The 13,051-nt window shown below is 42.3% G+C and overlaps 1 protein-coding gene across 2 annotated transcripts in view; it reads right to left on the bottom strand.

Moving 5' to 3' along the window:
• The window catches only part of ece1 (endothelin converting enzyme 1), a 42,560-nt gene that overhangs the window by 19,817 nt on the left and 9,692 nt on the right, over nt 1-13,051 (bottom strand). The window contains exons 2-7 of one of the 2 annotated variants that reach the window (XM_049586889.1): nt 11,357-11,443; nt 8,102-8,240; nt 2,852-3,064; nt 2,575-2,699; nt 2,316-2,462; nt 1,905-1,970 (exon numbers count right to left, since the gene is read on the bottom strand). In XM_049586889.1, coding sequence (XP_049442846.1) covers nt 1,905-1,970; nt 2,316-2,462; nt 2,575-2,699; nt 2,852-3,064; nt 8,102-8,240; nt 11,357-11,443 — 777 coding nt within the window. Of the gene's footprint in view, nt 1-1,904; nt 1,971-2,315; nt 2,463-2,574; nt 2,700-2,851; nt 3,065-8,101; nt 8,241-11,356; nt 11,963-13,051 lie in introns of those variants that run through there. The other variant, XM_049586888.1, reaches the window with a different exon arrangement.

Below are 13,051 nucleotides of genomic sequence, written 5' to 3'. Positions count from 1 at the left end.
TTTTTCCCCACATGATGTGATGTAGGTTTCTGACAATGTTGTTGTTATCCCACATCCTGCTGTGGACGCCACATTAGTTCGATTTCGAAAGTCAGACATAAACAACCAAACTAAACTACTCAGTTGGCGGTAGACCCGCAACTCCCTCTGAGCCATAAGGTAAAATTACTGTTTCTGTCAATGGACTCTGGTGGCTTTGATGACAGCACAGATAACAGCTTCAGTTCCCCGACAGAAAGGGCTGTCTGACTGCAAGGGAAACTGGTAAAATAATCTTAATAATGGGTACATTTAAACTGACACTGACTTGTTTTCAGGTGGTCCTTTTTTAAGGGGGCTAGAATACGTTTCGCTGTTGCACCCACCCATAGCCCCGTTTTTACCAAACACTTTCTGTATGGTACCTTTAGAACCAAAAGTAACCCTTCAGACCCAATACCTAGACCCTAGCTCCATTTAGTGTTTCCACCACAAACAGTACTCTTAAATGTGGGCGGGGTTGTTGTCACTCACTGCTCCGTTCAGCACTCACTGTACTTCCTCATTACCGGTGACACAGATGGAAGTCTGCACCTTGTTTATCGTCCACAGAATGAAGCTGCACGACAGCATTTTCAGAACAAAACAGAACAGGCTGCAGTGAGAGTCTCTCTCCATGGGATATTTAAAAACAGTGGGTTGTGCTTTTAGTCCTTCTCAGGCAAGCTCAGGGGTTTAGTGTTGCTGGAGCCCACAGGAACTACTCTCCACGACGCTTTTGAGTTCACATAATCCAACCGGAATTGATATATATTTTTAAACGCTTGAAGATCCCCTCATTACTAAAAGTGTGTGTAATTTAAAAGCTAAAGTGATGGTCAAAGTTGTTGTAGTTAAATTTAAGGTGTGCTGATGGATTCACATCATCAGCTCATGCACTGAGTAACATTACAAGTTAATGTTCCACCTTAAAAGTCGCCGGCATTCGCCCCAGTGAGTAACCTTTGTTCTCAGTCTCAAGCTGCTGTGAGAGGCATAAAAACATCCTTTGATTTTTATAGTTACAGTCTACTAATTAATATAAAACATATTTTAGTGTACTGTTTAGCTGTAAAATGGGAAAGTTTGCTTCAGCCGGTGCTTGGTTTTTGATCCAATGTTTCCAACCTGGTGGTCAGTTCACAAACTTTCTTATTTTCAGTTTCTGGAAACATCTGAGGCAGAGGCAGCAAATCATCCTTTCATTTTATAGTTACAGTTACTAATAAAACTCTCCACAGTATGAACAGTGGTTACATGAGCCTCAAAACCAGCCACAACTCAGCCCTGAGCAGAGTGACCGTCCTCTACTGACCAATCAACAGACTGCAGTGTTCACAGCTCCACCTTTTAGTACCAGATCTGTGTGCTAGGTACCCCAACAGAGGGGGGACCAAACATGGGGACGGTACGGAATGGTTCCATTGGTACCATCCACAACTTTTCACAGTGGAAACATTAAAAAGCGTACAGAACTGAACTATACCATACAGCTTGGTGGAAAAAGGGCTTTACTATTGCAACCCTACTCCTGTCTGCTTGTCCACACTGGGAGTGTGTCAGCTGGCATCTACTGTAGGTAATACACTGACTGTGGATTAATTCATGTGTTTATACAGTACAAATGCAGTATTATATTAAATATTCACCTTGTTTAATAAAACTCTCTCACTTTCCATGCCCACACTGTCAGTGAACAGTGTGTGTGGGGGGAGGGGGTGGGGGTGTAACCGCTGTAACCTACATCGCTGCTTTTTGATAACAGCTGTGTGGGAGTTTCCGTTTTAAAAACAGGGAAATGATCTCAGATTGACCTGACCTTTAACTTTCACAGTTAACTTTGTACACGCTCAACCACTGTGAAACCAAGAATTCGCCCATGGTACCTTTTCATTTGCTGTTTTGTTGAGGTAGTAATCCCGTGACGGTAGTCCCAGGCTGGACTGATCCACCTAGAGTCAAGAGAAACATCCTATGATTTCCAGTTCAGCCTCCATTTCAACAATCATAAACAACCTTTTGTTTTCATTCCTGCATTGCCAGCATGTGGGCTAAAAGTAGAAGCCTGCCAAAGATCATATCTGTTCTGTTTGTAACGGTCTCATGACACCCTGCAATGAAATGAACTCTTGTGTCAAGCTGTCAGTGTGAAACCAAGAACACTGTGATAATGAGTCAATTGTCCCCAGAATATAAGCAGAGATAAAATCTGAAGGAGGCCTGTAAGAGCTGCTGGAGGACATTTGATTTAACAATTTAAAGTTGATTTAAGATAAACAGATGCCTGATTCTCTCACCTGGATGATGTTACTGCTGGAGTTTTTGGAATCAGTGCTGACAAACACTGTGAAGAAAGGCGAGGTGCGATAGTTGGCCGACACCATACGCAAAACTTCCTGGAAGTTGTCTTTGTTCCACGGTTCAGTCAGGGCCCACCCTCCTATCTGAAACAGGCAGCATTTAGGCAGACAGTCAGAGACCGCTGGACATGAAGAAATGAAGACGGACTGAAGATGAATGCGTTTGATGTTTGACCGCTTTAGGAAATAATCATACCTGTCTGATAAGCTCTTGTAGGGGCTTAGCTCCTAATTCTTCAATCTTGGCCTCATTCATACAGGCATGATAATATCGCTGGGCTTTTTCCTCGGCCTTACTCAGACCTTTCATCGTTGTGTTTTCTGCCAAATACAGATACAAGATTAATTACGTGAATGAAAAGCAAACTGTTTTACCCAGCTCAGGAAATTGAGCCGGAGAAAAACAATTTACACCTTTGCCTGGGGTGAAGGCAGCTGAGGACACTGCATCGCAGTCACACAAGGACACTTACCTAATAAATGCTTCATTACAAGCATGTTGTGCTCCCAGAGGTTGCTGAAAGGTCCCCAGCGGGACTTGCCTTCAGGGAGGGGGTTGTTCTTCACCCAGCCCCCACAGGAAAAATTGTAGAAGTCATGGCAGGGGTCGATGGATCGGTCCAGGGCTCCCATGACCGCACTGGCCACAGTAATGCACGGCTCTGTTAGACACAGGCCCGGGTGAGCTGCAGAAGAAAATAGTGTTTGAAAAGAACACAATTAGTTCATAATTCACAATCCATATGGTCTAGTGGTTAGGATTCCTGGGTTCAATCGCAATATGGAATTCACTCTTCAGGTCATAACACTGTTGAACTCTTGAGCTTATCACCTGACGCTTTACTATTTTATTTCACTCTACCTATATTACATGTTTCCATCCTATTTCACAACTGTATACACCTCTGTATATACTGTATATACACTCACTGGCCACTTCATTAAGTACATCAGTTAAACTGCTCGTTAACACAAACAGCTAATCAGCCAATCACGTGGCAGCAACTCCGTGCATTTAGGCATGTAGACATGGTCAAGAAGACCTGCTGAAGTTCAAACTGGGCGTCAGAATGGGGAAGAAAGGTGATTTAAATGTCTTTGAACGTGGCATGGTTGTTGGTGCCAGATGCACAACCATCTCTAGGGTTTACAGAGGATGGTCTGACAAAGAGAAAGTATCCAGTGAGCAGCAGTTCTCTGGGTGAAAATACCTTGTTGATGCCAGAGGTCAGAGGAGAATGGCCAGACTGGTTCAAGATGATAGAAAGGCAACAGTAACTCAAATAACCACTGGTTACAACCAAGGTCTGCAGAAGACCATCTCTGAACCAACAACACCTTGTCCAACCTTGAAGCAGATGGGCTACAGCAGCAGAAGACCACACCAGGTGCCACTCCTGTCAGCAAACAACAGGAAACTGAGGCTACAGTTCACACAGGCTCACCAAAACTGGTCAATAGAAAATTGGAAAAACATTGCCTGGTCTGATGAGTCTGGATTTCTGCTGCCACATTCAGATGGTAGGGTCAGAATTTGGTGTAAACAACATGAAAGCATGGATCCATCCTGCCTTGTATCAACGGTTCAGGCTGGTGCTGGTGGTGTAATGGTGTGGGGGATATTTTCTTGGCACACACTGGGCCCCTCAGTACCAACTTAGCATGGTTTAAACACCACAGCCTACCTGAGTATTGTTGCTGACGGTGTCCATCCCTTTATGACCACAGTGTACCCATCTTCTGATGGCTACTTCCAGCAGGATAAACAGCCGACAGATCTGCAGCAACTGTGTGATGCTATCATGTCAATATGGACCAAAATCTCTGAGGAATGTTTCCAGCACCTTGTTGAATCTATGCCACGAAGAATTAAGGCAGTTCTGAAGGCAAAAGGGGTCCAACCTGGTACTAGCATGGAGCACCTAATAAAGTGGTTGTTGAGTGCATATGTACACATTAGGATGCCAGGCTGATGGGAACCCCTTCATCTTCATTCATTCATCTTCTAACCGCTTCATCCTCTTGAGGGTCGCGGGGGGGCTGGAGCCTATCCCAGCTGACATCGGGCGAGAGGCAGGGTACACCCTGGACAGGTCGCCAGACTATCGCAGGGCTGACACATAGAGACAGACAACCATTCACACTCACATTCACACCTACGGACAATTTAGAATTACCAATTAACCTAGTCCCCAATCTGCATGTCTTTGGACTGTGGGAGGAAGCCGGAGTGCCCGGAGAGAACCCACGCTGACACGGGGAGAACATGCAAACTCCGCACAGAAGGGCTCCCACGCCCGGGATCGAACCAGGAACTCTCTTGCTGTGAGGCGAGAGTGCTAACCACCACACCACCGTGCCGCCCGATGGGAACCCCTGCCAGGCCAAATCATCTTTGCTTTCATTGCCAAAAATAACTCAGAATATCTGTTTATTTGGAAAGCAATGGTAGGGGAGAGTCCTCTTTACTGTGTTGCTGTCATTTAAGGTCACACTCATTTTTAATTTCTCTTCGCAAAAACCACTCTTTACAAAAAAGGCATTTTCCTCTGTGGGCAGAGGGTCAGAGCAACTCCAGGAACTCCATATCTCCTTACTTCACATCCTGCAGAGCCTCCACTGCCTTTTTTTCCTCTCTCTGTCCTCGTCCACTCTTCAATGCGTATACTCTGGCTCACATAAATACAATTTCTGTGTTTACAATAATTAATTGTAAACCTAGGAGGAAAGCTGAATACACATTTACTACATCCCTGATCACTTTCATTCACATCTTCCTTTTCTTTTTTCATACATATTTAATCAGCATTGTTGGAGGGAGCCTGGGACTTATGATTTTCATTGCCCCAACGACTGCTTCTTTAACTGCTGTGCATATGATAAACACAGGACTTGAACCCGGGATAGTTCATGTATAAGCCCTATGCTTTTGAGGACCACAGTGGGAAATCTAAAAGTATTTCCCGGTAGGACATCCAAATATATGTATGCACGTTAGTTTTCAGACCATCTGGAAACTATTATTTTAGAGAAGAAGCTGCAACAGCCAAGATGAACAACCTGGGTGGAATTTCTCCTCTTGTAAAAATCCTTTGTAAATAATTAGAGGAACAGCGAGGCTTGATGATCTTGTCTTTGTAGGAGGTAATGTCACACATCGACTGTTGCCAACTGATTATGCAATTGTCTGACTAATTAGTAGACCGGATAGATAGCGAGATGAAGATTCAGAGTTCTGCCTGAGTTAATCTAAATGTTTAAAAAGTAAGGTTTGCTTTGCTTTTAAATGGCATTTAACTGTCTTGCAAATGATACATGCCATTGTTCTTTTGTGTGTTGTGCAGAATACTGTTTAGTGAAAGTGATAAAGGGGCAGCGAGAGGCTTTTAGCTGCTCTGTCTTACTCTTAAAAGTCTAAACACACAAGATGTTTTACAGGAAGAGCTTTAGAAAACTAAAGAAAGTGTTTAGAGAAGTGCAAGTGCGAGAACAATTCCAGGGTACGACTCACCTCTAACACTCAACTTACTGTAAAGACTTCCACCGTCTGTCCATATAAGGTATGAAACAGAGACGGAGACAAAGTTACGAGCAGCGATGAGGTTAGTACCCCGAGGAGAATTCATCCCTGTTCCTTTTATTATTTCAAAGTGTGAGCTGACATGCGGTTCTGAATGGGAGGAAGTGGCATTAGGGTTTCCCATGGTAAATTTGAGGAAACCGGCACAGATGAGACGCCGCCTGGATATGATGGCAAATCCACAAGCCCTTTTTCCATAATGAACAAGCTCAAGGGAGAGATTTAGAGTTGTTTTTAGGCAGCTTAGCTGAAGGTGTGGCTTCAGTTTAAAATAATAAACCACATAAACTGTATTAAAAAAGCACAGCTCTGTAGTTTTTAGGCTGGAGAGACAGAGGAGAGAAATCCAGGGCACCTCTGGAATGAATGTGGGTTGACTTTTGTTTGTCTTATACCTCTTTGGCATTCAGTAGCTTTACACATACAACCTCATTTTTATCATTACAAACAAAGGGTAGTGACCATTTAAGGAATAGTTTGACATTTTGAAAAAGTCTTTGTTTTGATACCAAAACTGATACTACTCTTACGTCTGTATGAGAGGTGTCATGAGATACTGGTATTAACGATAACCACCATATTTAAAAGTGAAATATTTATAGCATGGTAACAATACACATATGGTAACATATATATATACAACAGGATTGTCAGTTATTGTTTGTAAGCACGCTTGCAAACCCCAGATGCACTCCTGTTTGGCATTTCCACTCGCTATATTTGTATTTTTTTGGTGCTAAGTCTCTTGAATGCCTGCTGCTTATGGTCTACCACCTGGTCGCTACCTTTTCATAAAGCCACGCCCTCACCTGAGCACTGTGGAGGTACACGCTTGTCAATGTCTTGAACAAAGAAAATAAGAAGTAAATGAGAAAATACAGGCAGAGGGTGGAGTCTGCAGATAAATACACCGCCAGCATTCAAGAGACACAGCGTGAAATGACAAATGAGAATAACTCTGGGGTTGGCTTTCAAGGTCCTGACACACCAAGCCAACGGTCAGCTGTTGGTTAATGTTGGGCCATCGATGAGCATCCATGGTCCTCGTGGTGCTGATCATCTTTTTTTTTTCCCACCATTCACCATTTCAGCATGTTGAATCTGCGACAGTGAAGCTCCTCGGTGAATGAAATCACTCTGATTGGTAGTGCAGCGCAATGCAGGAGAAGAGAAACGGAAGTGAGGAAAGTAAACAAACAGCTAAAGTCAAGAGGGAGTGAGACCAAAACAAACTCACAGCATGAGGGTTCCAGTTCAAAACCCGACGGTGTGGAGTTTGCATGTTCTCCCTGTGTCAATGTGGGTTTTCTCCAGGTACTCCAGCTTCCTCCCACAGTCCAAAGACATGCAGGTTAAGTGGTGACTCTAAATTGTCCATAGGTGTGAATGTGAGCGTGAATGGTTGTCTGTCTCTATGTGTCAGCCCTGTGATAGTCTGGTGACCTGTCCAGGGTGTACCTTGCCTCTCGCCCAGTGTCAGCTGGGATAGGCTCCAGCCGCCCCGCGACCCCCAAGAGGATAAGAAGTTACGGAAAATAAAAAAATAAAAAAAATTCCATTGAGCTCTTTAGCAGAAATGTTTCGTGATGGTTTGTGTTACTGTTCACTGTCGCACAATAAGTATACTCTGTTCTTTCAACATTGGATTGTGTTATTAATATGCTAACTGGCCAACTAGCATCAAGACAGACTTCAAGTTTCCCTTCTTGAATGACATATACAGACGACCGTTGTCTGGTGGTGTGGGGAGTTATTCCTCCGCATGTGCTGGTTAGTCATCGGTTGAAGTCTTTGCGATGTGTTCAGGCTCCCCCACGCAGCAGGGGGCTTTTTTCACCGCTAGCTCTCTGAAGTAGCCTTTACTTTCACTTTAGCTGGCAACTGTGTTTCCAAACAGTAACTGACAACCCTGCATAGTGTAACTAGCATTTCCCCTTTTGTATGTGCATATTTATTTCATTCTTGTTTTTGGAAAAGGTTGCTCTGTTGTCGCTTTTTAATTTTATGATATATTTAAAACCTTCAGAATAAAATTGAGTTTACATCGGAGGTCCCCAGGCCGGGCTATTTCAGGGAGACCACAGGTGTTTCTTGTCAGCGTATTTCACCACAGTGTTGAGTTTAAAAAGCACTTCAGACTCACTCTGTTTGTAGAAGACCCCAGTCGTGATGAGAGATATGAACAGGCCCACAGACACGACACACAACAAAAACAGCAGCCTCTTCTCTCTCTGCGTCCTGTCTGGCCAACATGTGGGACCACGGCCGTGCAGTAGAGTCACCTGTGCACAAACACACACAAACACATTAACCCTAAAGAGTTTAATTTAATCCCTTCAGTCATATACGACCATTCTGAGGAGGTTAGTGTGGTTAAAGACATGTTATGACTTTTAACTCAGCTTTAAACCACACAAACACCCACTCTGACTGGTGTTACTTTGTTGAACTAATGCAGCGTGGAAAATATTGTGTACAGTCAAACAGTGTCTCGGGGATTTGATGACAGGTTTGGTTTTCAAAGCACAATGGCTTCTCCATCGCAGGGCTTTCAACCCTCCTACACAGAAAAGGTTAAGCATTCTTCTATTGTTCCCTCGCTTATAGTCTAACATGCACTCATAAAAGATATTTTCCTCCTGCCCTACATTGGGATAAGACATAATAATCCTGTTGAACCACATCTGCTTTGTTGTGATTCACCTGTGAACAATACGAGAGTCAAGCAGGGACAACTGTGGCCTGTTTACTGATATTCAGCTGCAAAGCTTCTCAGAAAATCAACACGAAGGAATTTATAAGTCAGAGGAGTCCTTACTTTGTGGTCGGTGAGTGAGAATTTTAAAATCAGCAATTGGTGAAGTGGATCATAAACCAGCACATCCTGCTCCTGCTCTTTTTCTCCTGAATGTTGCTTTAGTAAAGGCTGCCAAAGGAGTTTATTTCCTACAGGAATGATTCCAAGGGCCACTCGCAAATCTCTCACAGGTCACGTTTAGCACTCTTCCTGGTCTTTGAGTATCGCCGGTGTAAATAAATGCCAGATCTTGGACCTCACATACATCCTGTGGAAGTCAATAACCGCTCAAGTGTATATATAAAGATCCGATTTACTGCTATTAGCTCAGATGTGAGTTCAACAGTCAAACTTAATGTGAGTAAATCAAATGCCAAAGCCACAGTGGCTTCTTAATCCCTGGAGCTCAGCATGTTGGGTTGTTTTGGACTTTAACTGTGTTTCTAAATGCAAGTGAGAAAATCCCACTGCCAAGCCTCACCACTTTCCATGTGTAGTTTAGTGGAAACCACATTTATTGCCCTGAAATCCATGGCAAAATTATGCTGGCACAATTATGTCGTGAAAATTTAAGACTTTTGTTTTTTAAAACTCTTCAGGTCAAATTAAGTGTGGGGAATGACTGCACTGTAGGATCTCAGCTGCTTGTTCTGAGGTTCAGAAGAAGAAGAAACTGTCTATAAAATAGTGCTTGAACCATTAAAAATTGTCCCAAACAAACCATTTTGCAATTCTACTTTTAAAAACCATAAATAAAGTTATGAAGTTTATAAAGTATGGCAGCAGAAAAAGATGTTAAACAATTTGGCAATGACAAGTAATATGCTAAGTGACTTCAACATACACAGGATCATGCAAAAAATTGGCTGTACATATGAACTGTGAACAAAAACACCTACTACGTGACTAAGCAGACTAAGGAGAAAATGCTCTTAATCTGTTTTGGAAAACAACTACAATCTCAGGTTTAACAGCCAATATTTCTGAGTATATTCACATAAACACTAAGATTACAAAGGATTTAATTAATTAAACTGTACGATGAATGTTGAACGGACCCAATGATAGTGCAAAATTAGTTGATGTCCATCTCCAAGTCTTTTTTTACGTTTACATTTTTCTGAAAAGGTCAGATTTTTACATGACAGCAGTGTTATTTTCCACAAGGCACGATACAGGACCTTGACATGTTTCCTGTGTAGGGGAGACAGGGATTGGTTGGCCAAGTTTTCACTCTCTTACACCCGGCACACACTGCCTGTGTGAACAGCATGTGACAGCAACCTCGCTGAACTGCTGCGAACTGTTTGCAGGGTTGACACTGCTGCTTAAACTACTGTATTTCCACTATTAAAAACCAACACTCAAGCCACTACATTGTCAACAACACTGTCCTGCAAATATTTCACAATAAAAAGCCTTGTGTTGACAAATTAAGGGATTCTGTCCAAAGAAACGCTGCCAAAGGGCGTTTATTTTTAAATGGAGGCAGGAAGTGTTAAAAGTGACTTTAAAAAATATTAAAACTGTCATGAAAGGTGGTATAATGTTAATATGATCATTAAAACCACTTTCACAGTCTATTTTTGTGGAAAAACGCGTGCGTCACACGGAAAAAATCAGCGAGCCTTCTATTCTCTAGATGTTCTGCAGTTAAGCACCTGAGCAACGCAGCTTACGTGGGCAATGTGGCTGCTCTAACCTGTTAACACGGGCGCAGTAAAACACAAAGAGGTTCGCAACTCACAAGTGCTGCTCCCCAAGGCAGTGCGTTCCGGGTGTTCCATATTTCACTGGCATGAATTATGTTAGCATATTCCAACCAGCAGCCAATCAAAGGTTAATGTCTAAGCTATAAATAAATGTTTTAAAGTGCACAAACGTTTCCTAAAATTAGGTGATTTGTGATTGAAGTCATGCTGTGCGTTTGTGCCAAACAGCTCCATCACAGAGTGGCTGGCACATTGTTAAAATTCTGCAGTTGCAAAAAAACAAACAAAAAAATTTGAATATTTAAATTTAAAAAAGAACCAGTAAACACGGACATTTTATATCAAAACAAAAAAAAATTAAACAATTCATCAGTAGGAATGTCTAAATAACTTTGCCACTGACCATTCAAAAATAATAATAATTAAATAACAATACAAATATTGTTTTAAATCTTCTTAAGTAGTTTTAATCCCTAAAAATAGAGTTGTAGTTGCAACCCGCTCACATTTGACCTACTTTGTGATGAAATTATGTTATTATGCCAGCTACTGTCACTCAAAGACTTTCAAATCTCATATCAGAATGTGGCTGTTTCATTTGTCTCTTAACAAGAAGTACCACATTTCCAATATGTCCGTCTGACAGTTTTGTAATAGGTTTGGTTAGTTAGTTAGTTAGTTAGTTAGTTAGTTAGTGATTTTCAGATGATTTAACATGACAGGTGAGTGCAGGTGAAGAAAACAAACATTTTGATGTTACATGTTTGTTTCTGTGACCTTCAAAAGACCAGAAAATACCCGTGTCCTAACCAACCCCAGTACCCAACCAACTGCGGTCTCCCCTACTGTATGATAATCCCGCACTGACGGAAGGTGTATGCGTATTTACCTGCATGGGAGATGATGGGTAGATGTCGTCACCGGTGGAGTCCACCAGGTCCTCCTCATCCAGCGTGGCTCTCTTATATGTTGACATCTGAAAAGTCAAATGCAGAAAAGACTCCCTCAGTGCTTCCATGTTCCCTGCAGCCCTCTCCTCTCCCACTGATGTATGTGTCTGTGTGACGTCTACTCCTCAGCAGCGTCTGAGGCTTCAGGTTAGGGTTTCCCTCTAAAATCCATCAGGAGGTATGTGGTCTGTCTGGTTGGAGCGAGTATGTCAGTCCTCTCCTTCTAAAAGCACTTCTCTGCTCTCTTCAACCCCAACACCACCTCTCGCAGCCCCCATGGCTCCCGGCAGATACCCCCTGGTGTCAAACGTCACAACACGTCCTCACGAAAGTCCTTGTAAGATCTCCCTGTCCTCTCCTCCTCTATCACCGTTATGTGGCTCTTCCTGGGCAAACTTTTTTCTACGCTTCCTGCTCAGCCCAGTCTGTGCAAACACGGCACGAAAGAAGACGGAACGAAGGAAAAACAGGAAGGAGCACTGACTTGAGCGACTTACATGACTGAGAATGTGTGGAAGTGCTTGTGTGTGTGTGTGTGTGTGTGTGTGTGTGTGTGTGTGTGTGTGTGTGTGTGAGTGCATTCCCCAATGTGGTTTCACTTAGATTTGGGGAGGGAATCTCGCAGTTGTAGTTCACACCCAGTGTCTTCTCTATAGGACATGATACAGTCAGGGGAGGAGCCCGGAGAAAACACCCTCCTCCCACTACATGCTTGGAGTCGCTGCCCGTGGCAACCGTTACCTGATAGGCAGTTCGTCTCCAGTTTAACCCCTCACCCACAGAGCCTCCACTACATGACATAAACACTGCATTTTAAATAGTTTACTTATTTACTACAAATGGAGTCAGTACACCAAACAGGTATTTAAAAAAAAGCAAACAAGACGTTTCAACTAGGCTGCAAACATACTGTTCATACAAACAGTTAGCAAACTCTACTAAATATGACGTCCACACAGGACTAAATCCATCTGTGATGAAAAATTCCAACAAATAATACGTAAAATTACTGTGAAACATTCTGATCTTGAAGCATAACATCACAAATGCAGATAGAGACATATTTTTCACTCCTAATATCCAATATATCAGTAGATTAGAGCAGTGGGCGACGAAGGGTATAACAGCACTAAGTACAATATCTGAGAAGGGTCAAATCAATTCAAAAACTGAAGAGAGAATTTGACCTGGAGAATCAAGATCTGTTTCGGTACCTGCAGGTCAGGGATTTCTCTGTGAAAGAAATAAAGCTAGGTTTTCCTCATGAGCCAAACAGAGCGATTTTGTTGGACGAACATAATCACATTTTTCATTACTCCTTAGACATAAAGTAAATCTACATCTGTACAACAGGCATGCTGGAGACTTTTGTTTTCGTATATCTGTTCTGTGATAACAAATTAATTTAAGTTAAAAAAAAATATATATACAATATATCATGCATGTTGTAAAATATTTTTCAAATCAAACCTATATTCTACATATTTACTGTATATAATACATCATAAATCTTAAAATAAATAATATCTGTAAATATTTAAACCAAATATTACATCATATTTGCTCACTATACTTTGTCCTGGTTATTCTTAAAGGTAGGGTCTGGAAGATTTTCCAGTTGCTGTCTGTAAACC

Source organism: Epinephelus fuscoguttatus, linkage group LG1 (assembly GCF_011397635.1).
Source record: "Epinephelus fuscoguttatus linkage group LG1, E.fuscoguttatus.final_Chr_v1".
Lineage (NCBI taxonomy): Eukaryota > Metazoa > Chordata > Actinopteri > Perciformes > Serranidae > Epinephelus > Epinephelus fuscoguttatus.
This window is presented reverse-complemented; position numbering and strand designations above follow the sequence as displayed.